Raw genomic sequence first — 22,500 nt, forward strand, 5'->3', positions numbered from 1 at the left:
TATTACATAAAAAGAATAGCAAGGGTCCAAGAACAGATCCTCGAGGCACTCCACGTAAGATCGTTTCAGTGTCAGATATGTATGTATTTCAATCGACTGTCGGCGATCTGATACCCTGCGAGCAGAGGCCCTTCGATCTTCCTAGATAAGTCGGGCCAGCCGGCTCGACTTTCTTTGATTTGCCGCTCATCCAAAGAAATGGATGAGTCAGTCCAGTTTAAACTTGCCAAACCTGTTTTTTTTATTTGTGCGCATGATCAATCGCCACGCGTCATCAATATTTTTTAAATTTACAACAGCGTGACAATTTCTAAATTGTCTAAATTCCCATGAGAATTTTTCCGTATGTCGGTTACAGAAGCTAGTTTACCAGAATTGAGAAACCTATTAATTTTTTCAGTAAAAATTAAAATGGCAATTTAAAAACTTGAACTATCTTGAGGAAATGATTCCTTGGTTGTCGTGTGTTTGCCAGAGTTGTTCGAAAATATCCGTTACTGTTTGTTTTGGTTTTGTGGTTTTGCGGTTACTAGTCAGGCGTGACTGACTCCCGAATACGTTACGTTTGAATTTTTAACGCATGCTCAACACGAAATGTCGAGCCCGCTGGCAGAGGTCCCTTCCTCTTCCCGACTTATCTAGGAAGATCGAAGGGCCTCTGCTCGCAGGGTAGTGATCTGAGAGATATGATCTAAACCAAGAATGTATAACTCCTCTTATTCCATAATTCGAAAAGTTATGCTAATAGAATCTCATGGTTAACAGTATCAAATGCTTTCTTGAGATGTATAAAAAATAACATTCCACAGGAATATTTTCTTTTGTCCAATAGAGTGTATGCTGTTCACAATATCAAGAATCATATTCTGGGTACTATGTTTATTAGGAAACGTGCCATACCGCAAGTCATTTAGGATATCGTTCTTGTCTATCAACTTTATCAGTCTACGACATAGAAGTTTCTCAAATAAACGATTATCAATTGATAACAAAGAAACTGGCCGATGGTTTTCTTGTAACGTATCGTCTCACCCTTATACACTGGGATTATTTAAGAATACTTGAGGTTTGCCGGATAAACCCCATTAAGTACGGACTGATTAAAAAAAATCAGTTATAATGGTCTAGATATGATGGATTTGGAAATTTTTAATAGTCTAACGGGGCTAGAATAGAGCCCTAGGGCTTTATTGTTTGGTAACATGACAATTTCAGAATTTAATGTGGTATAACTGGATCAAAATAGAAAGTGCTCTGTAGATGTGGATCAAGATAATCAGACAAAGTAGCATTTACTTCAGGAATATCATACGCAAGTCGATGCCTTATTGATAAGAGATATTTGTTGAGTGTATTACCAATTGTTTTAGGATCATCTGATTGAACTCTATGCTCGATTGGACCAATAAAATGATTTCTTTTGGATTTTTTCCTCTTCTTTTCATTTCCCAAGAGTTTATTAATTCCTTTCCATGTCGACCGGATATATTATTAATGTTACACTCAAAACATTTTTGATAGTGAAGTTGTTTACTCAATCGAATTAGGGTTTTTAGCTTGTTTGTGTATATTTATTTATCATTTTAGGGAAATCTGCTTTAAAAAAATAGTATATTCTCCACTTTTATAGATTTCTTTAGCCCAGCCGTCAGCCAAGGTTTAGTTAAAAACAAAACAGAAAAACCAAGGTGAAACACACTAACACCAACCCGGCGTGGGCAACGTATCATACATGCGCACAATCATTTCACCCGGTCAATTAGCAACCATAGACAGCTGTTTCAGCGTCGCTTGGTCTCATCAGCATGCTGTACTTTTCATTCCATGCCGGTGTTTTAGACACCCCTTAAGCTTTACGTGGCAGCTTCATACAACAGATGTGGTAATATAAGCTGTGTTGGGAACAGCACAGCTAGCTGTTCTTTCGCGGCATTTCTAATTTTCGCACACAAACATCCCTGAGGGGTGCATATTTATTAACTACACGGTTACTGGTTTTATAAAAAAAAAATGAGAGAATGATTTATTCACATCGCAGTTATCAGAAACCTCTTTCCAATTAATTGAACTTAAGTCATTTATAAGTTTTATTAGCCTTAAAGATGCATGTATCTGGTAATCTTTGCTTGTTTGTTACGACAATACAGACTTGTGAAAAATGGTCGGTTGTATCAGTGACAACATTGCCGCTAGAAATATTATTCATCACGTTACCGCCGAAGCCATTCTTGAAGGAAGCCGATCTGACCGCTCTCCAATATGCAAAACAAAAATTTCTCACTTGTACCTGTGTACGCCCTGCTGATGCAGCCGTCGTCAACTCCCCGTGTCCGGCGTAGATGGGGCCTAACAACGACAAACGTAAGGCTAACGGCGGACGTAAGGGATAGTCGTAAGGGCAACCTTTATGCAACCTGCCCCAGATCGTTAATAATAATAATAATGGTTTAATGGAGGCTGAGCAGAGGGGAGCTAAGAAGGGTTGCAGTGGCACAATGGATAATTTGTTGATCGACAAAATGGTCACACAAGACTGTCATCGTGGGAAAAGGAACCTGAGTATGGCGTGGGTAGACGTCACCAAGGCATATGACTCCGTTGATCATGATTGGCTCTGCGAAATGATGGAAGTACATCGATTCCCGAGATGGTTGGGAAGAGTGGTTACCAAGCTTTGCAGCAATTGGAACACCAAGATTGTCACCACAACAAAGTTAGGCAAGGAAATATCAGAGACTATCCAATTTAAACGAGGTCTTCCCCAAGGAGACTCGCTATGCCCGAGGCTTTTTACCATCTGCCTAAACCCCATCGCATGGTCACTTAAGGCGACAGAGGGGTATAGATTGTCTAAGCCACTGAGCACTAAGGTGACGGACCTTCTCTACATTGACGATCTTAAGATCTATGCAGCGTCGGAGAAGAAGTTGAATACCGTCCTTAGATCAACCAGAGGTAAGATGCAAGACATAGGCCTTCAGTGGAACCCTAAGAAATGCTCAGTCGTGCATGTTAAGAGGGGTGTAAAAGTGGAAGATGCGGAAGGAGTTAAGTTTGATGAGTCATCAGTCATACAGTGTTTGAAAGAAGGCAAGCAGTACAAATTTCTTGGAGTACTGGAAACATCGAGACAAGAAGATCAATTGGCCTTTAAGGTTGCCTCAGAGGAGTATTTAAAGAGACTCTCTGTTATATGGTCCAGCCCTCTTTCAGATTACCATCGAGTGGTAGCTTCAAACCAGTATGCCCTGCCTGTTCTGAGTTATTTAATGTGGACCCAGCACCTGCCAATCACTGACCTTCAACAAATCGACCGAGAAGCACGCAAGATCGTAGTCAGCAATGGTGGTAAACATCCTTTGGGTTCAACCGCATTGTGCTATCTATCGCGGGATCAGGGCGGGCGAGGCCTGAGATCGGTGGAGGAGGAGTATAAGGCCATCAAGATCAAAGGCGCACTTAAACTGTTCAAGAACACTGATCCGACAATGGAGCTTGTTCGGAAGTTCGAAGAACGTTCAGGTGTGCTAGGCCATAGCTCACTCATCAAGGAGGCGACAAAGTTTAGTAGAGATCTTGGATTAGAGCTATCTCTTACATACCCTACCCCAATGTGCTGCACGGAGGAAGGTGAAGTATTGAAAGAGTCAAACATCAAGCAGAAGCTAAGAAGCGCACAGCAGAAGAAATTGAAAGATCAGGTATCAGGCCAGGCTTGGCAGGGAAAGTTGATAGCTTTTCGATGGGAAGAAGAACAAGAAGGCTCTGGTACAGGGGATGTCCGACAATCCCATAGCTTTAGTTGGCTGTGGCAATGGAGGACATGCCCGACATATGTTATCGCTGGCGTGTTTGAGCTGTACGAACAGTTACTTCCCACCCGAGTGTACCAGAGTAAGAAGACAAGAACGGGGTCAAACCAGATTATGTGCCGTTTATGCGGCAAGGCAGCTGAGACGGTGGCCCACGTATTAGCTGGTTGCTCTGCGCTTGCGCAGTCCAAATATCTGCAACGGCATAATGCGGTGTTGAAAGTAATTTTTTTTGAGATGTTGTACAGCCTAGACCTAATGGACAGTGTACCGCCATGGTATTCACTGAGCGAGCCTAAACCTGTCTATCAAAATGACCGAGCGCAAGCCTTCTGGGATGTCCCTGTTTATGCAGATCATGTGACGGTGAGAGCTAACAGAATTGATGCCCGAATAGTGGATAGCACAGCAAAATCTGTCATCTTGCTGGAGATGAGCTGTCCTTGGATGAATAACAGGGAGATCAAGAGCTGCGAGAAGACGGAAAAGTATGCCCCATTGCGACTGGAATTGAAGAGGCAGTTTCCTGGATATCAAGTGAAACAGTTTAACATCGTAATGGACGTGTTAGGAGGATACAGTGAGGAACTGGTGAACACCATCCGAAGTCTTGTAGGAGTTAAAAGGGGCAAAGAAGTATTGTTGAAAATGCAGAAGGTCGTTTTGTCTGAAAGTCTGCACATTGCGAGATCTTTCAAAGTTTAACATAAGCAGATACTAACTCCGGTCAGAGACAACAGAACAATTATTTAGGATCGTCTTAGATGCTTTAATATTGTCTGAAGAGATTCATTTCACATTTCTACCTTTTTAAGAATCGAAGTTAACCTTTTAATTCGCTTATATATAGATCGATATATGTAGATACGAACTTTTTAGATATATTCAGGTTATTTTTACAGCCTTTAGGTTACGCAATTGCGCCCTATTGAGCTAAGTGCTAAGCTAGCATACGAACGTTTATACTGCAATCATAATAATAATAATAATAATAACAACAACAACAACAAAAAAAGAAAAAAAGTTAAGCGGTCAAACTTGGTGCTGTACTTTTTAACAACGCTAAAATACTTAATAAGATCTTTGGGAACAAACTGAGCCATGTTTTTCGCGGAGGTGCTTGCCAACGGAAGGAAATGTATGTTTGTCTTCCTCGACGCGCTGGTGTAGGTGCCTTCAATTAGTGTTGAGTGAAACTAACATAACTTGCATCGCATGCACAGGCAATAGCCAAATTGATAAGCAGAAGATTGTTGACTCACAACAGCTGGTTTTGCTTCACGAAGCTTTAGGTCTTCTTCAATTTTGTGGCTGACGAACACAGACTGAATAGTCTTATTAATCTTCTAGCTTCGATCTTTATGATGTTAGCGTAACATGGGTGTCGTTTGAGGGATGGTCTTTGAATGGACATCGGTGACAACTGGCAATGGAGTAGGTTGACCTGATGCTTTTTCGGTAACAAATCGCTTGATGGTGGAACTGAATAAAGAAATTTATCAGGGTACCTCAGCAGAGAGAACAACAATTTTAAAAACAATTTGTTTACTATGTCAAACCCACACATTCCGAGTTGGGTTCCTACTTCACTATAAGAGCCACGCAGATAATCAGTACAAACATGACCTATTAAAATCTGTGCTTGGTCGCGCTTTTGGCCTCTTTTCTAATTACAATTGTTCCTACTTTTTTGCGAAAGAAAACGGTTTGTGCTGACAACAGTCAAGGAAATGAATCACTTTCGCAGTATAAGATAATGTTCCTTTCACTCTAGAAGACGAACAAATCATGTAAATGGACTAATCGTCCCATGGTTTGGTCGACAAACTAAATGTGAATGAAAGACGACCAATTTCACTAGTGCTATCCGACTGCTCTTTAGCAAACAACAACCATAGAAAAGCACTTTTACCCCGCCAGTCACGTGTCCATGTCATGATTCACTGTATTACATAAGCACTTGCTTAAAAACAGGGCACGCACTCTATGCACCCCAAGCTCAGTGTGAGGGAAAGCCAGCAAAAATATAAGGATTTGTATGGGAATACCGATAAAAGACTTGAGAAGATAATTTTACGAAAGAATTCTCAATTAAAAAGCCAAACCTTATTGCCATTGTGAATTGCTTCCTTCTTGTGTAGTTTTCCTTTTTTTTTTTTTCCAGATTCAACGCGAATTAAGCCATTCTCATTTTCTCGGTTGTCAACGGTTATAGTAAGATACCAAGGTTGAACAGTCAATTCTCACGAGCCCACCAAATTCAAATTCACACAAATATTCCTGGTTAAAATGTTTCCACAGTTAAAATTCCACCGTAGAATTCAACGGCAAAGGTTTTTCTTTCATTTCAATCCGCTAGCCGCGCAATTGAAGCCCCGCCGGCGCCAGGGGCGTCAGGTGGCTGTTAGTGTCCCAAACGAATCGAACGATAAAGGGCCTATTTAAAAATCAACACCACACAGCGACCGTTGAGTTTCCGCTTGGTTAATACTCTCTGTTTGTGCCTTGGTAACGATGGTTTGTCTTTGTTTGTCGGTCCTTTCAACGTTACCAAACAAAGACGAACAAAGACTCGTTGCAGTGGTTAATATATGCACCAATCAAGTACCATTTGGGATTGGATATGTAAACTTACTGGGTACTCCTACTATTATAACGAGTTATTAACAATTTTTACCATTCTCCATCAATCAATACAATAATAATCATTATAAGGTACGTCGTAATCATTACTGGCACTTTGTTGTTCCACATATACCTCGTCTTTAAATCTTGGATCTTTGCCTTCTTTTAAGTTTGGCGGGAGAGTTGCAGCCATATCTTGGATGGAACATACAGTGTCATTAACTTCGCATCCCAATATGTTTCTCAATGACCTCACCACGCAGTTCGCCTTATTACACGTAATTGCACATCTAAGATGTTACGCAACTGTGTAATGAAGTGTAACTGTAAATGTTACTTTCTAATACCTGCTTTTAATAGACCGCGGATTTTGGTATAAAGGCTTTTTTGTAAGTGATTAAAACTAACAACTACCATAAAGGGTGAACAATATGAGCTTCTGGGTGACGCCCATCATGTAGAGTACCCCCTTAGTAGTGAGAGTTTTGACGACAGCATAACTACAAGTGCCTAACACATGAGAGTTGGTAAACAACCGAACTTACCTGCCAGTATTTGGTAACATATTTGCCGAAAGTTTCGTCATAGCCTGCCTATCACTTTTCAGCAATACAAAATGGGGCTCATCGTGTTAATTTTTGAGATATAAGCGCCCAAACACAAAAGATAGGGCGTTTTTAGATGGTTCTTTTGTTGCCATGGTAATTTATTACGTCACATTGATATGTGCATTTCTTAAGCAATTATTCTTGTTTCATATGGAACCATAACATTGCCATTATGTGAAACAGCGTTGTAGAATTTTAAAATCTTTCTAATAACACATTCCCTCCAACTTATTGAAACCAGTTGAGCCACCTTCATTGTAAGTGAATTACATATCATCCATGATGGCCTAGTTGTTTAAATTATTCAAAATGGCGGCACAAACAGGATATCACTGGGCGGAGAAATATGACAAATAACTCAAGGAGTTCAAACACGGTCTCGGCAAGTGTGTTAGAGATTTACAGAGCGGTTGATAGCCAGCAAGAGGATTCTGCTAAACTCAAGAATAAAGAACAACAACCTGCCAAAAAAGATGGTCTGTATGATGAAACTTCATAACGGTTCGTCTGATGCTACTAGATTTACCTCTATGTCATTTATTCCGCTTCTTTTTTTGATTTTTTTTAGTGCGTAATTCCCAAACATTTGAGAGTGGGAAGAAATGGAGCCAGAAAAGGGGGGCAGAAAGAAGGCCAGAGAAGCGGCAGAAATGGGGGCTAGGTTTTGTCCACTAGACAGTTATGCTACTTAGGTTCTGTTGACAGGTGTGAACCCAATTTACAGTAGTTCAAAATGTATCAATAATTCCTACTCTTTCCCAGCGTCTTGTCGCTTCCAATTCGTTTGTTTATTTGTTTTTTTCCTTTTTTTTTTAAATTTAACTAGTCACATACAGGTGATACGGTTGAAGTATAGTCATTGTTTCTATAGCAACGATAGCATACACCCAAGGGAAAGTGCTTGGAGAATATAAGGAGTAAAGACTACAAAGAAAGAGTAAAAAAGAAACCGGTATTGAAGAAAAAATAGGACTGGAGAAAAGATCTCCACCAGCAAGGTGAAGTACTTCTCATAAACTCAATATTTCATTTAGTGCTGCCATATTCCACAACTTCCGTTTAAATATTACGTTCAGCGTCAGTATTTTTGCATTTTAGCGTTTTTATCAATTTCGCCATGGATCTTACATGAAAGTAAAAGAAATTAGAATGTCAGAGCGAGTGATACATAAAACTCTACCGATTTTACCTTAAGTTAAATTTCTCCAAGATCATCAATTAGTGAAAAAAGAGGGACAAAAACCAATTTAAGTGTCCATGAGAACAAATGGGAAGAGAGTTGGATCTTGCTTCAACTTGGGGGAGAACATTTTTCTGATACAAAATATTGAAATGTAGCGTGGAATTAGGTTCTATAGTATGGAATAAAATGACAAAAGAGTCACTTCAGCCTTCACCTCTCTTTCCAGTTTTCCGCTTTCCAAATATTCATCACATAGTAAACTAAAGAAGGGAAATCAAGGTGTATCTAAGAACTCACGAACAGTGGATGTAAATTGTGTGTAACAAACAAGGATTTTACACTGAGCGAAATTGATCTGCTATTGGATGACATGGGATCGATCGCTGAAGACAAACCTCACCATCATTTTAGATGACAGGTGTGGGCTCCAATGGTAGTACTTTAAAAATGTATCAATAATTCGTGTTGCGTCCGATTCCTCTCACGTTTTTTGTACATAAATACCGTTTTTTCCTTTAGCAAAAAATTCTTCGCGAACGCCTTGTAGACAGAAAAACAGCTAAAACCAACACACATTTTCAAAAGTGACCGTTACAATTTTAAAAACTATATATATATATATATATATATATATATATATATATATATATATATATATATATATATATATCGTAAACAATAGGGGTCTGGAACAGCAGATTCTGTCCTTCACTTTGGTTCAGATATATATGTAGATGACACCTTCACCATGTTTGACAGCAAGGACAATGCTAATGAGTTTTTAAGTGTTCTAAATAGTCGACACGATAGCATTAAGTTTACTCTTGAATTCGAAGAAGACAATAAGATTCTATTTTTAAACATCCTTCTTAAACGCTGCCGTGACAACACTTTCTCTACATCTGTCTACCGGAAGAAGACATTCACAGGCCTTTACACCAAGTGGGATTCATTCACACCTCGCAAGTACAAAATCAACCTCATCCGCACTCTCAGCTATCGATGCTTCCGAATTTGCTCCTCGCCATCTTTATTACAGGCCGCTATTAAAGATCTGAGAAAGCTCGTGTTACAAAATGGTTACCCTCAAGGCTTTATCACGTTCAACATAAACGATGTATTGAACAAAAATAAAAACAAATCAAATAACCCTGTTCAAGCTTCAGTCCCCAAAAAAGATATCTTAATCGTGTTACCCTATTTAGGTCTTCACAGTAACCAAGTCACGAAACGTCTGAAATCCTGCGTATACAATTTCTACTCTTTCGTCAATCTCAAGATCATATTCCAAAACACACGCCGCGTAAACTCCTTTTTTCCATACAAAGATCGCTTGAACCGATTTCAGAGGTCCAAGGTCGTCTATAAAGCTGTCTGCTGGAACTGCGATGAATTCTACATTGGCAAAACAAAACGAAGACTCCACGACAGAAAAACAGAACATTTCAAGGCCCTAGCTAAAAGTGACCATTCATCAGCCATTGCTGATCATGTGAAAACCACTGGCCACGACATTAAATGGGATCACTTTGACATTTTAGCCTCCGGAAAAACTGACTTTCACTGCAAAATTAAGAGACTTGTTCATTCAAGAGCCTTCCCTTAATGTCAATATTAGTAGTGAGAAGTTATTGCTGTTTTAGCCATTACTTTTCATTATGTCCAGACACGTACTGCTGCAGATCATCTTTCTCAGTCTAGGTTCCAGACCGCTATTGTTTACGACATATATACAGCTAAAACCATTTCGCGACATTTTTTGAGCAAATGGGATGTGCTTGGTTTGTGGGTACTCAAAAACTCGCGACCTTTAAGCTCAAGTGATATTTTTTACAGGAAAGCTTATTTCTTAGCTTTAAAATGATATATTCTTTAAATATAAACTCAAATCTTTTGGGGGGGAAAAAACAGTTAGGAAAATGCTTTTTATTTTTTGCGTGAAACTTGTAAGGAGAAGAGATAATTATTTAGACCCCTACAAAAGAATGTTGCCTTCAAGTTTAAATTATTAATTTCTTTCAGATCTGAAAATGATGAGTTTGTCTAGCAGTTATTAAATATTTACCGATGAATAATGAAACAAGGCTAAAATGGATCCTATGAGTTGATGACAAGGACGCCGTTTGAAATTGTAAAGGCAACGTTAAACGATGTATTGACAATTCAGAAATGAAGATAAAATTCTTTTAACGCTCAAAAATCGCTCCCTGCTGTCAATGGGTTAACCAGTCGAATACAGGTGATGTGGTTGAAGTATAGTCGTCGTTTCTATAGCAACGATAACATACACCGAAAGGGAAGTGCTTTGAGAATATCAGCAGTAAAGACTACAACAAAAGACTAAAATGGAAACGGGTATTGAAGAAAAAAAAAGGAGGAAAAATCTGCACTGGCGAAAAAATATTTTTGTATTCGACGGATCACCATTGTATTTTTCGTATAATTAGGTGATTTTATGATAAACAACTTGTAGAAAATCTCTGAAAACGTGTTATTTTTGATGTGGTGTTTGAATGTAATGAATTCGGCAAAGATCAGAAGGTCATGTTTTGGTTGTGAGTTGCGATTACATTTGGCGCTCTTAAAACACCGCGTTAAGTTTACCCCCAAATTTTATTTCAAAGAATCACAGAAGGGACACGCTTATTCTAAAGGTTATAGTCTTAATTGCAAGGGCGTAGCCAGGAGTGGGTCCATGAGTGCCTGTGACCCCCCCACCCCTTCCTCTTTTTAAGCCTTTTGTAAAGCAAACAACCTACAACAATACACATGACGATCTGGTGAGTACCCTCTGTTTGACACAGTGTGACCCCCCCTCCCTTTTGAAAAATCTTTGCTACGCCCGTGAGTTGCCAAAGCAATGAAACAGGCTCCAATTTTTGCCCGTGAAGTTAGCCAAATTGAAGGGCTTTGTCGAAAAGTAGGAAGGGGACGTGGGGACAGGGGACGCGGGGAAGCCTTTCTGAAGTATAGAGTTTCAGAAATAGGAGAACATCCAAACGTAAGTTAAATTGCTTCTCATTGCATAGTACTTAAAACAGTTTCTTCAGTTTTACTTTCCTCGATTTCAAAACTTTGTAGAATACTCTTGTCAGGACTATCATGAATAGTACTATCCCTAAACTCTCATAAATGAAAATTTCATAATTCGGAAAGTTTGGATTAAAATGGTTTTGAACATCCTGAATAGCCCGATGTATTATTCTAGAAAGTTATTGTTATTTATATAACTGTATCAATTGATACTCTTTTTAAAGGAATTAACCATTTTGAACTTATACATATTCAGCAGAAGAATGTCTACAATATTGAGATTAAAAATAGTGCAATTGTGGTTGAGAACTATGTTATTAGTTTTTACATTGCAAGTAAAATAGTACTCGTGTACAGTACATAAGCATTTGTTTCAGACATGGGTGATGTCTGTAAAACTTATGCTTCAGGTACATTTGATTTGAATTGAAGGAAATTCAAACATTTGTTCCGGAGGCGTTTAATGCGAATTAAACAGGTTTACAATTTTTGCAAGGGAGTTTAAAGAAAAATTAAACATCTTTCAGGTGCGTTTATTACAGATTAAACAAAACTTAAACGCCACTTTCAGACACTTTTAATGCAGATTAAAGGGAACTTATAAACACTTGTTTTGAACACGTTTGGTGCGAATTAAACGGATTTTATACATTTGTTTAAGAAAAGTTCAGGCAAGATTAAACCAACTTACTTTTCTTTCAGGTGCGTTTAGTACAGCTTAAACAAAAGTTAAATGCCACTTTCAACACACTTTTAATGCGATTAAAGGGAACTTAAACACTGGTTTTGAACACGTTTGGTGGGAATTAAACGGATTTTATACATTTGTTTAAGAAACGATCAGACAAGATTAAACCAAACTTAAACCTTACTTTCAGATGCGTTTAGTGTAGATTGAACAAAACTTAAATGCCAGTTTAAGATACTTTTAATGCAGATTAAAGTAGAATTAATCATTTGTTTTGAACCTCTTTAAGATGAATTAAATGGAAATTTAACATTCCTTTCAGCTACGTTTAAGCCCAACTAAAGGGACGTTAAATTTGAACCTCAAGTACGTAAAAGACGAATTTAAGCTTCCATTAAACTTAACTTTAAGTAACTTAAACGTTAACTTAAATTAATTAAACCACAGTTTAACACATGTTCAATCCAAGATTAAGACTACTTAAATGAGCTTTTTCGCCCAGTGATGATTCGCGAAAAAGTGGTTTTAGAGGAAGTTTTAAGTAAATCTTTAAGGCCACAAAATTTAGATGAATATACAAACAAAATCAAATTGATTTGCAGAATTTATAGAGGGTAAAGAGATCAAGTTTCAATCTATGCAAATACTTTTGAATTTCTTTTTAGTCATGTGGAAAAGTTATGCAGCGATTGTCGCCAAAAACATGAAAACCCTGTTCGTGTTCTCAATTTTTGTTGTCATTTGTCAAATTATCAACAAAACGGAGACTCAGCAGTGCCCTGTAGTTGGATCTGAGTAGTCCATCTTGGGATGGATGTTGCAAGGACACATCTATCAAACAGTTATGGCCAATATTGGACTTCATTGCCTTTCGGTCTGCCTGAAAGATGATCGTTGCCAAAGTTTCAACTTTGTGATTTCTCTCCATATGTGCGAATTCAGCGACCGCACCAAAGAAGCCAGACCAGAGGATTTTATTCCTGATGCAGACAGATATTATTTTGGAAAATACATGAACAGAGGTAAGTGCTTGGAATTTAACAAGGTTTGTTGCATGCAAAAGACCGCTATAACAAAGATAAAGAAATAATGGAAGTTTCTAAATTTCAGTTCCACTAGGCTCCATCTCTGAACTAGCAGCCGAGTCCTGCAAGGAAATAAAGATGAGTGAAGAAAGAGCCCCCAACGGCAAATACTGGATGTCTTCAATAAAACCGGGGATTCCAGTACTTGCATTTTGCGATATGAAAACCGAAGGTAACAATAACTTCAATCTTCTTTCATCTTTTTCTCCGTCTCCTTCTTAATCTCCGTCTTTATCCCCACGTCAGAATATTCATCTACAATTATATTCGCCTTCATCTCCATCTCGAACCCCATCTACATTTTCATCCACATTTTCATCTTAACCTCATACCATTGTTCATTTCGAATTCCCTCTCACTACCTTTGTTCACTCTTATCTGCTTCTATAATTTTTATCTTTATCTGACTCTATTTCCATCTTCATCTTCTTTATCTTTTTAACTTAATTCCTTATCCTTCTTTTAATCTCTTTTGTACGCTTTCTTATCTTGCAATCCATTGAACCTTCCCTTTTTCTTTTTCTTTCTCCACATTTTTCGTTTCACTTTCGTTTTGTGATCCTGTTGGACTAAAGCAAAACTGAGTGGGTCGGGTTTGGAGATTGACCGCGTGTTAATCGTGATTAAAGTTGTTCCCTTATGTTGTAGATGTTGATGAATGCACTGCTTCTTCACCTGTGTGTCATGTAAATGCTACATGTAGCAACACTCTTGGTACCTACTGGTGCACTTGCAAGCCCGGATACGCTGGGGATGGAAAAACTTGCAGAGGTAAGACCACCAGATGCAATTGAATCTGGCAAACATTTTTGACAAATAAGAAGGGAGTGACTTTGCACGAAAATATAGAGTAAGGACTATATAAGATTCTAAATATTACGTCATGTTAATGACCTTTATCCTTATCTGACTCTATTTCCATTTCCGTTTTCTTCGCCCTTTTAACTTAATTCCTTTATCTTCTTATAACCTATTTTGTACTCCTTCTCATCTTGCAATCTATTGAACCTTCTCTTCGTATTTTCTTTTCTCCAGCTCTTTTTTCTTTATTCAAATGAAACTTAAAGTGCTGAGGTTCTCGAATTCATTCAGTCAATTTATTTAATTGCTGCATCCCCACAGAAGCTACTGTGAATGTTTCCGGTTCCTGTCTGACTGACTTACTGGTTCATGACGTAAACAAGCCAAGTGGGATCATAAGATCAAACAAAAAAGTTGCATACACTGACAACATGAATTGCTACTGGAATTTCACCTCTAATGCCAAGCTTCAATTGACCTTCTCTCGATTTACAACTGAACTTTGCTGTGATTATGTATCCGTGTACGATGGGAGTTCAGCGTCCTTCCCTCTGTTGGGCAAATTCAGGGGAAATTCTGTTCCGCAGCCCATCACAAGTTCTTCAACTCAACTCTATGTCCGCTTCACAACTGACTACTCTGTAAAAAAGAGTGGGTTTGTGGCACGTTATGAAGGTATTAAGTTTTGTCTATATGGCGCTAAATAAGATAATTTATTCCCTCTCATCCTATGGTGCCTCTACAATAAAAATACCATATTATTCAAGTAGGGCTAACCTCTCATTCAACAGAATTGCAAATTGGCATGTCGTGTCTCCGTGCATCAGTATCACACATTGATAGCCTCTCTTACGATGAACAACAATATCATCAAATAATACCGTCTACACGAACAATTTTCACAAGACCTAACAAGTCTCCCTGATGTTTCTGGAGTGGAAAATAATCCTTTGCGCCCTCTGTGCCAACAGACTTCCTTCTGATGAAATAAAAATAAAAATAAAATATTAAAAATAAAAATAAAAATGGCTGAATGATGTCACACCACAATACGTTTATAGGTATTAAAGCAATGAAGTTTTGAAACTTCCCAAATGATTTAGATTATGATGAATGAGAATCGAAGACTACCAAATTGCTCGACTTCAGTGCAATATGTGCTTACTTACTACCTGTCCTCCTCGGGTATTTAAAAGATTTTATCTTTTTTTACGAAATGACATCAGCAAACTCACTTTTATTTAAAAGTTTGTTATATCCCAATGAATCGATATCGTAAATATACTGCCTTTAGCGGCTCAGGCCGTGGCATTTTCTTCAACTGATTGTCGGTCCAACTGCTCAGTCCTACAACCCACGTTGAAACTCTTGAGAATTGCACTTAACGACAAAATAACTCGTCCCCATAAAACTATGATAATGTAGATGTAATAAGAAGCACTCAGTAAGAATAAATCCCGGTGGATGTCTACGATAACGTCTGATGTAAAGAAAGAAAAACGCACCGACGGAGAAATGGAGGTTTTGTTTATTATATTTAGGATTTCATCCAGTTTATCTGTTCTCCCCATGGCTTGTAAATTTTGTTTGTCCTATTTATAGTTATCTATAGTTCAATGTGTGTATGTGTGCATCATTCTGACCCTTATGTTGTAATTTATTCTATGTACTTTGGCCTCCTAGCCTTGTTAACTTTCTAGTTATTTTAGGAAGCCAACACCCCATTTAGCTTTAATTCTTACTTCATGTACATTATTTTTTTTTTTCAAGTATAAGGGGTCAATAAAAAGTTGCTGTTGTTGTACGAAACCTCCGTGTCTGCGCGCGGTGCATCTCGGTAGACAGAGAGTCTTTAAGAACAGCTTAATAACTGAGGCCTTAAACTTACCTCTTATTGCCACAAAACAACCCTAAATAATGTTCTTATGATACTTCCCGATCGTGTTCTCGGAGCAATAAAAAGAATTTCAGTTCTCTGTTATTCCCTCCAACTTCTTGACTCGATTCCTGTGCACTAACATTTTCATCCTCCTCCGGTTCCTCATCAGACTCCGTGTAATACCCAGATGCCTGATCCATATTACCTTCGATGGGCTTTTTTTGAACATTTACATTCTGATCTCCGTCATGTTCGGATGGCCAGACAATTTTCTCAACTACAGACTGAAGAGTGTCAGATGTCTGGTACGTTTAAAAGAAGGGTTCCCGCCTTATATTTTGTCGTTTCCTGCCTCGCCGTGCGCTGCCTAGCACATTTTCCATGCTCTCTTGCCCATTTCCTCATCAGCTCCTTGTCCTCTGGACTCATCAATGGACTTTTCAAATGCGAGAAAGATCTTTCCAATCGATCTGTAAGGATGGCACTGTGTAGTAAGACGATGGGTGAGTGAAGTAGTAGGCAGACCACCTTGCCATTCTCTTGGCTGATTCTAACATGTGCCTTCCAAAGTCGCTAGCATACTTTAATGGTAGGCACTTAGGGTACTTAAGATGTGTCGCTGCGTGAAGATCTTCAGCCTTCAGGGTTACCAGGGTCGGCTTTCGGGATTTACCTTCAACTGGCTTCCGGATGAAGTTTTTCGATGTTGAGACTTGATTTTTGAAGTCCACGACGAATCATGGCTACGGAGTCGGTGGTGTTGTTTGCAACTGTCCCTTCAGGTCCATTTGTTTTCCTTGTTGTGCCCGTCTGCACAGAGAACACAGTCCCTTTAAGGAACACATTTGAGCAGTTAACTTTCTCCGCAGCCTCTGGAAGTGAACTAGTGCTTACCCGCTTGTGTTTTAGGTAAACGGAAAATGCCTCATACATTTTCCCCAGGTTCAATTCCAGAAACAAATTGACAGCATTTATCTCTGTTATCAACTAAATTGCTCCCACTTGAGCATCGGTGACAAGAATGGTTTTGCTGTTTTCCACATATATATCCACTGGCCGGGGAAACGATGCACGAGAACCATCACTATTGTCTTTTTCTCCGGTTCCGGCAATAATCTTGACGTGACTATCCGATGATGCAATTTTAAACTTTTGGGACCCCACGTCTGTAAAAACGATATCGCCGTTGTCGACAAACGGCACTATACCATGTTCTTTGGTACACGAGTGTGTCTTGCTGGAAACGAGAAACACGTGACTGTTAGAACTGAGATCCATCTTAAGTACCCCACCATCGTTCGTAATGAAGCGTGATCCATCGCTGACAAACATATCACGTGCATTCCGACAATCTTTTGGATATGAATGTGTGGAGTTGATAGAAGGGGGAGTGAGGAGTTGATAGAAGGAGTGCAGGGATGGCGCAGTTGTGAGAGCACTCGCCTCCCACCAATGTCGGGTTCGATTCCCAATGTCGGGTTCGATTCCCATCATATGTGGGTTGAGTTTGTTGGTTCTCTACTCTGCACCGAGAGTTTTTCTCCGGGTACTCCGGTTTTCCCCTCTGACTCTCCTAAAAAAACCAAAATTTGATTTGACTTGCGGTAACTTGTTAATTTCAATTTACATTGTCCCCGATTAGTGCTCTACAGCGCTAGAAGATTAGACACTTAAAGTTTTTTCCCTTTTTTGTACCTGAGATATCAACTCCATCCAGACTAATCTCGACAAAATACAGCACGCATTTCTTGTTCGATGCCGCAACTATGGCATCATCACAGCACAAGTGATATCTGCCGTCATGTCTCTATCTAACTTGATGGCATCTACCCGTTTTCCAGCGTTTTTGTAGTGCACTGTTTTTTTTTTCCTCACAAGGTATTCTGCAACTCTGTTTCTGAACTCAGCAACGGTGACATCTTGTTCCAAGCCCACGCTGAGCCAAAATTCTTTGACCTTTGACAGGAAGTCAGGGTTGATAAGGATTCAGTCAGTACGGCAGACTATAGCCGTGTCCAGAAATGCGATAGATAGCTCTTCATTTTTGTAGTAGCTGATAATACGTTTTCACGGACATAAGAAGCAAATTCACATTTCTCAAAACAAAAAAAAAAAACGCTTCAATCACGCTTCACATTAATTAATAAAATCACGATTCACGATGCAAGAAAAAAAAAAGGTTTCACGAGGATTAAAAGGGTCCGATCACGGCTCACGAACATACCCTATACCCCCTCTACAGTCACAGCTCTGATTCAGGTTTATGTAAAAGGCCTATTTTTAAGAGAGAGGGATGCATTAATCATAGAATACAATTTAATTGAACCCCACTAACCCTTCCACGTCTTCAAAATGGGTGACCCTCCCAAGAAGGTGTACTAGACTCCAGTCGAAACAACTCAATGGATCATTGAAATGCGCAAGACGCCACACTGCCTTATATCATCTCCTCTTTAAGGGGACCCCAAAGGACTTTAGGTATGATTTAAAAACTGATTTATTTATCAATTTCTACTTTTTTTTTTCAATCATTCTGGCGAACAGCAATTACAAATGGCTCCATCCGTCTCAGGGGACATAGCTCTCTAAGAAAAGGCAGAGTGGAGATTTTCTATTATGATCAGTGGGGCACGATATGCGACGATGGATGGGATATAAACGATGCCAATATAACCTGCAGACAGCTTGGCTTCCCTGGCGCTTCTGCGGCGTACCACGGCTCCTACTACGGTCCAGGGACAGGTCGCATTTGGCTGAATGATGTGGCTTGCTCGGGAAGCGAAACTCATCTTTGCAAATGCGGGCATCGTGGATGGGATACCCATAATTGCACTCACCGCAGTGATGCCAGTGTTAATTGTTCGTATGCCTCTTCCACCATACGTCTGGCTGATGGTGGACCTTACTATGGCCGTGTTGAAGTGTACTATAACGGAACATGGGGGACAGTGTGTGATGATCGCTGGGATGTCAATGATGCCCACGTGGCATGTCGTCAGCTCGGTTTCCGCGGGGCGTCTTATCAATACCAGGCTGCAAAATACGGCGAGGGATCGGGAAAGATCTGGTTAGATGATGTTGAATGCAATGGTGAAGAGCCTTCGCTATCTTCCTGCAAGCACTTAGACTGGGGAATCCACAACTGTGTTCATGGCGAAGACGCTAGCATAATGTGTTATCTTTAGTTTCACCAATTAACATGGGACGAGAACATAAAATTATGTACTTAACGGTGATAGTTTACCAATTGATTTTATTGATTTGTTTTTTAGTTCTATTTGGTTACCATACTCACAAGAACGTATCTCATGAGGGGCCCGGATAATGGCTAATTTCGCTTATCAGTGGCTAATAAGAGAATATGATGCAAGAGTATGAAACCCTGAGCCTTTTAATTACCAATTAGCAGTAATCAATGATTAGTGCGGTGCTTTTGATTCCTGTTTTTTCATCGACAAAACGTGACTTGATATCCTTTTAGCCGCAACGCTATCACACGAGATCGAGGTTATTTTTGCCGAACCAAGATGGTGTCCAAACACTCAAATCGTGGGGCATCAATATCGATGCCCGAGGGACATCCCTCAGGACTGACATGATTAGAATGCGTTTTGATCGAACGCAATAATTCCCTGTCATCCTTGAAACACCATCGCAGTATTGCATAGAACTATTAAACATGTTTCAAATAATTTTCATTGGATAAGGGCTAAATGTGTAGATTCTTTCTCATACCACACATTCTCGTATCGGAAAAAGCTCCTGGAAAGCAAATATTTAGAGACGTAAACACCATTTTCTCATTGCATCAGCTTTCTAAATGATCTCAAGAACATTAAAGGCAAATTAATGGGAGAGGAAAGTTCTTGAGCGTGTAATGACAGATTTCTTGGTTTCTGTCCCAGAGGAATGGCTTACATGGAATGAGGGTTCTTCGGGAGGTGGACCTGTTTATTTTGGAACCTGAATTATACTTCCACTGCAAGGACACCTTGTCCTTAAATAAAAACTAGTTGCATTTATTTTTTCGTGGATGACTTGTCAAAAGCCCTATTGAATTGAGTGACTAGTGTCCTGTGTAGAGTAGTTTTAATTGTGGGTTAAGATTTAGGGGTCATTAAATACTCACTCTCTGCTTAGGTCCATCCGCTGAAAAATCCTATGTCCATATTCAACTAAATTGGGAGGCGCGGTGGCCTCATGGTTAGAGTGCTCAACCCCTGGATCGAGTGGTACGGGTTCGGGTCCTGGCCGGGACATTGTGTTGTGCTCTTAGGCAAGACAATTTACTCTCGTGGTGCCTCTCTCTACCCAGGTGTATAAATGGGTACCGGCGAAAATGCTAGGGGTAACCCTTCGATGGACTAGCATCCCATCTAGGGAGGAGTAGAAATACTCCTAACCGCTTCATGCTACGGAAACCGGAGAAAAGCGCCGGCCTGAAGGGCCTTCCAAGGTTTGTAACAGAGACTTAACCTTACCTTACATTCTACTAAGATATTTTGAAACGACTGGTGCAATCAGTTGCCATATAAGGTCATAAGGTATACGAGTTGATAACCGAGACTGAGTAAGCCAATCAGAACCCTGAAAACATATCTGAGAATATAATTTAATGAAAAAAAAAAAAAAAAGAATTAAACTAGTCTTAGCTTGTCAGCATTGAGAAGTACAATAATGAGAATTAGACCATACTATAACTGTGGATAGCATTGCATGTGCGCTCTGATTGGCTACTCAAACTTCGAATATCCTTTGCTATTCACCTCCGAGCAACTCGCGCGGGTTTTGCGCCCTAAAGTATCGAAATCGTTGTAGGAATAAATACGCACTGATTAAATGAGTTAAAATCATCTTTTTGTGCTATATGATCTCACTGTTTTAGACTAATATACTAAAACAATTATTCACCTCAGTGGCTTGTAGTGCATATTTACCGAACCGCAAACCACTTCGGTGAGTAGTTGTTAATTGTAATTTGATCAATCATACACAGCACTCTCTATATGGATGTTCTTAATTAAGTGTCCTTTTTAACTGTTAGAAGAAAACAAAAATGGCTGTTTTACGTTAAGGCTATTTTTGTGAAACGGTACTGTAACAGCTATGATAAATGAAGGTTTTCTGCTATGATTCGCACCTACGTTCGAGGCACTACTTTAAGGCAAGCAATGATCGCGCCGTTGATGATCCTGTAGGTTTTCAGATTTTTATTTCCTCTAGCTATTCCACGGATAGGTCGTTGAATTAGTATAGCGCAGTCGACTGAAAGGAAAACAGGCTAAAGAAATGAAAATCATTCTTGAATAGATAAATATATGCCATTCTTGTGTCCAGAGCTGCGATACTTTTGGCCAGCGCCGCGGATTGAGAGGTCTGCCGGGTACTGATCCGCTCTCGTCTCTAATTGGTCAGATGGGAACACAATAAAAATGCTAAGCGGAAGAAACCGGATAAGAATGGTCGTTTTCTGTTTGCCGTACTTGCAACGGAGATATTATTAGTAACAACCAACCTTTGCATTTATTTGGTGAAAAGGCAATTAGGGAAGGAATCTTACGGGATTGAGAAAAGTGTTCTGGTTTGAAAATTTCTGTCGACGATGGTACGATGGTTTACCATCGCAAAAGTAGAACTTGTTACGTTACCGTCACGACATTTCAGGAATTTGTGAAGACGGTAGTTCATTTGAAACTCTGAAGGGAGCCGGTTATCCGATCTACAAGAGGGAAGTCTGTGCAGCAGAGTCCGTTCTACACCAGGCGTGGGACGCGAGAAAAAAAAGAAGCAAGGTCAGCTAGTTATACAGCCTGCGTAGCAGGCGATAGTGTTAGGAGTGGGAGTGGGGAAGGAACACCTGCTCCAAAAGCCGCCTTCTTTGAATATCTGCCCCCTAACTTCATTCATGCAGCTGTCATTTCAATGACCAATCAGAATTAATTAAGCGTGCTCTTTTCTGCATGACTGACTTCACGCGGGAATTTATGGACAAGAAGTGAAATATCCGTAGCAGTTGGTAGTAGCCAGGGCCAGGACCAGGGCCGGGGTTGGGGTTGGGGTCGGGGTGCCTTTTTTTCCCCAATTCTTTTTTTGTTTCAATTTTCGTCGTTATTCTCCTGTACTGTTATTTTCGGCAGCGTTTTCGATTTTTCCATACATTTGTCTGTAATGGTTACTGAAAATTCGCGGGAAAAAATTACAGACAAATATATGGAAAAATTGAAAACGCTGCCGGACAACTTCGGTAAAAGGTTAGTGCCTAAAATTTGGTCTGTATCATCTTTTGCCCTGTACCTTTAGTTCTCAATTCTTAAATTTTTCAGAACTAGCGTTTAACGAAAATTATTTGTTATCGGATCCCCATATAAACACTATAAATTCTTTACGCTTTGCCTACCCGTCAAAATGGCGGTCAAAACGACTATCGCGGAACTGTGGCTATGTTCTGTTTCGCTTTAATTGTATTGCGGAGAAGTTTTTTTAAGAAGTAACATTAAAATGTGGTTTTAAAATGTGGAGCTCAGCGAGTCTTCAGTGTCTCTAGGAGTTAGCGTATATTCCCCACAAAAACTCCAATTTCAGTCTGAAATTCTCTTAATTTCAAAAAATAAACAAAGATCTCCCTTTCGTAGCTTCCGTATGTTCCATATTAATTTGACTAATTTCCACCATAAGTGAAGGAAAGATGCCGAACATTACATTACAGGAGAATAACGACAAAAATTAAAACAAAAAAAATTGGAAAAAAAAAGACACCCCTTCCCGACCCCGACCCCTTACCCCGGC

The 22,500-nt window shown here is 39.5% G+C and overlaps 1 protein-coding gene across 1 annotated transcript in view; it reads left to right on the plus strand.

Moving 5' to 3' along the window:
* The window catches only part of LOC138031967 (uncharacterized), a 43,154-nt gene that overhangs the window by 9,369 nt on the left and 11,285 nt on the right, over positions 1-22,500 (plus strand). The window contains exons 2-6 of the mRNA XM_068879564.1: positions 12,615-12,971; positions 13,060-13,206; positions 13,683-13,805; positions 14,157-14,510; positions 18,259-18,888. Of these exons, the coding sequence (XP_068735665.1) occupies positions 12,764-12,971; positions 13,060-13,206; positions 13,683-13,805; positions 14,157-14,510; positions 18,259-18,888 (1,462 nt within the window). The 5' untranslated portion in view covers positions 12,615-12,763. The remainder of the gene's footprint in view (positions 1-12,614; positions 12,972-13,059; positions 13,207-13,682; positions 13,806-14,156; positions 14,511-18,258; positions 18,889-22,500) is intronic.

This window comes from Montipora capricornis, chromosome 14 (assembly GCF_036669925.1).
Source record: "Montipora capricornis isolate CH-2021 chromosome 14, ASM3666992v2, whole genome shotgun sequence".
Classification (NCBI taxonomy): domain Eukaryota; kingdom Metazoa; phylum Cnidaria; class Anthozoa; order Scleractinia; family Acroporidae; genus Montipora; species Montipora capricornis.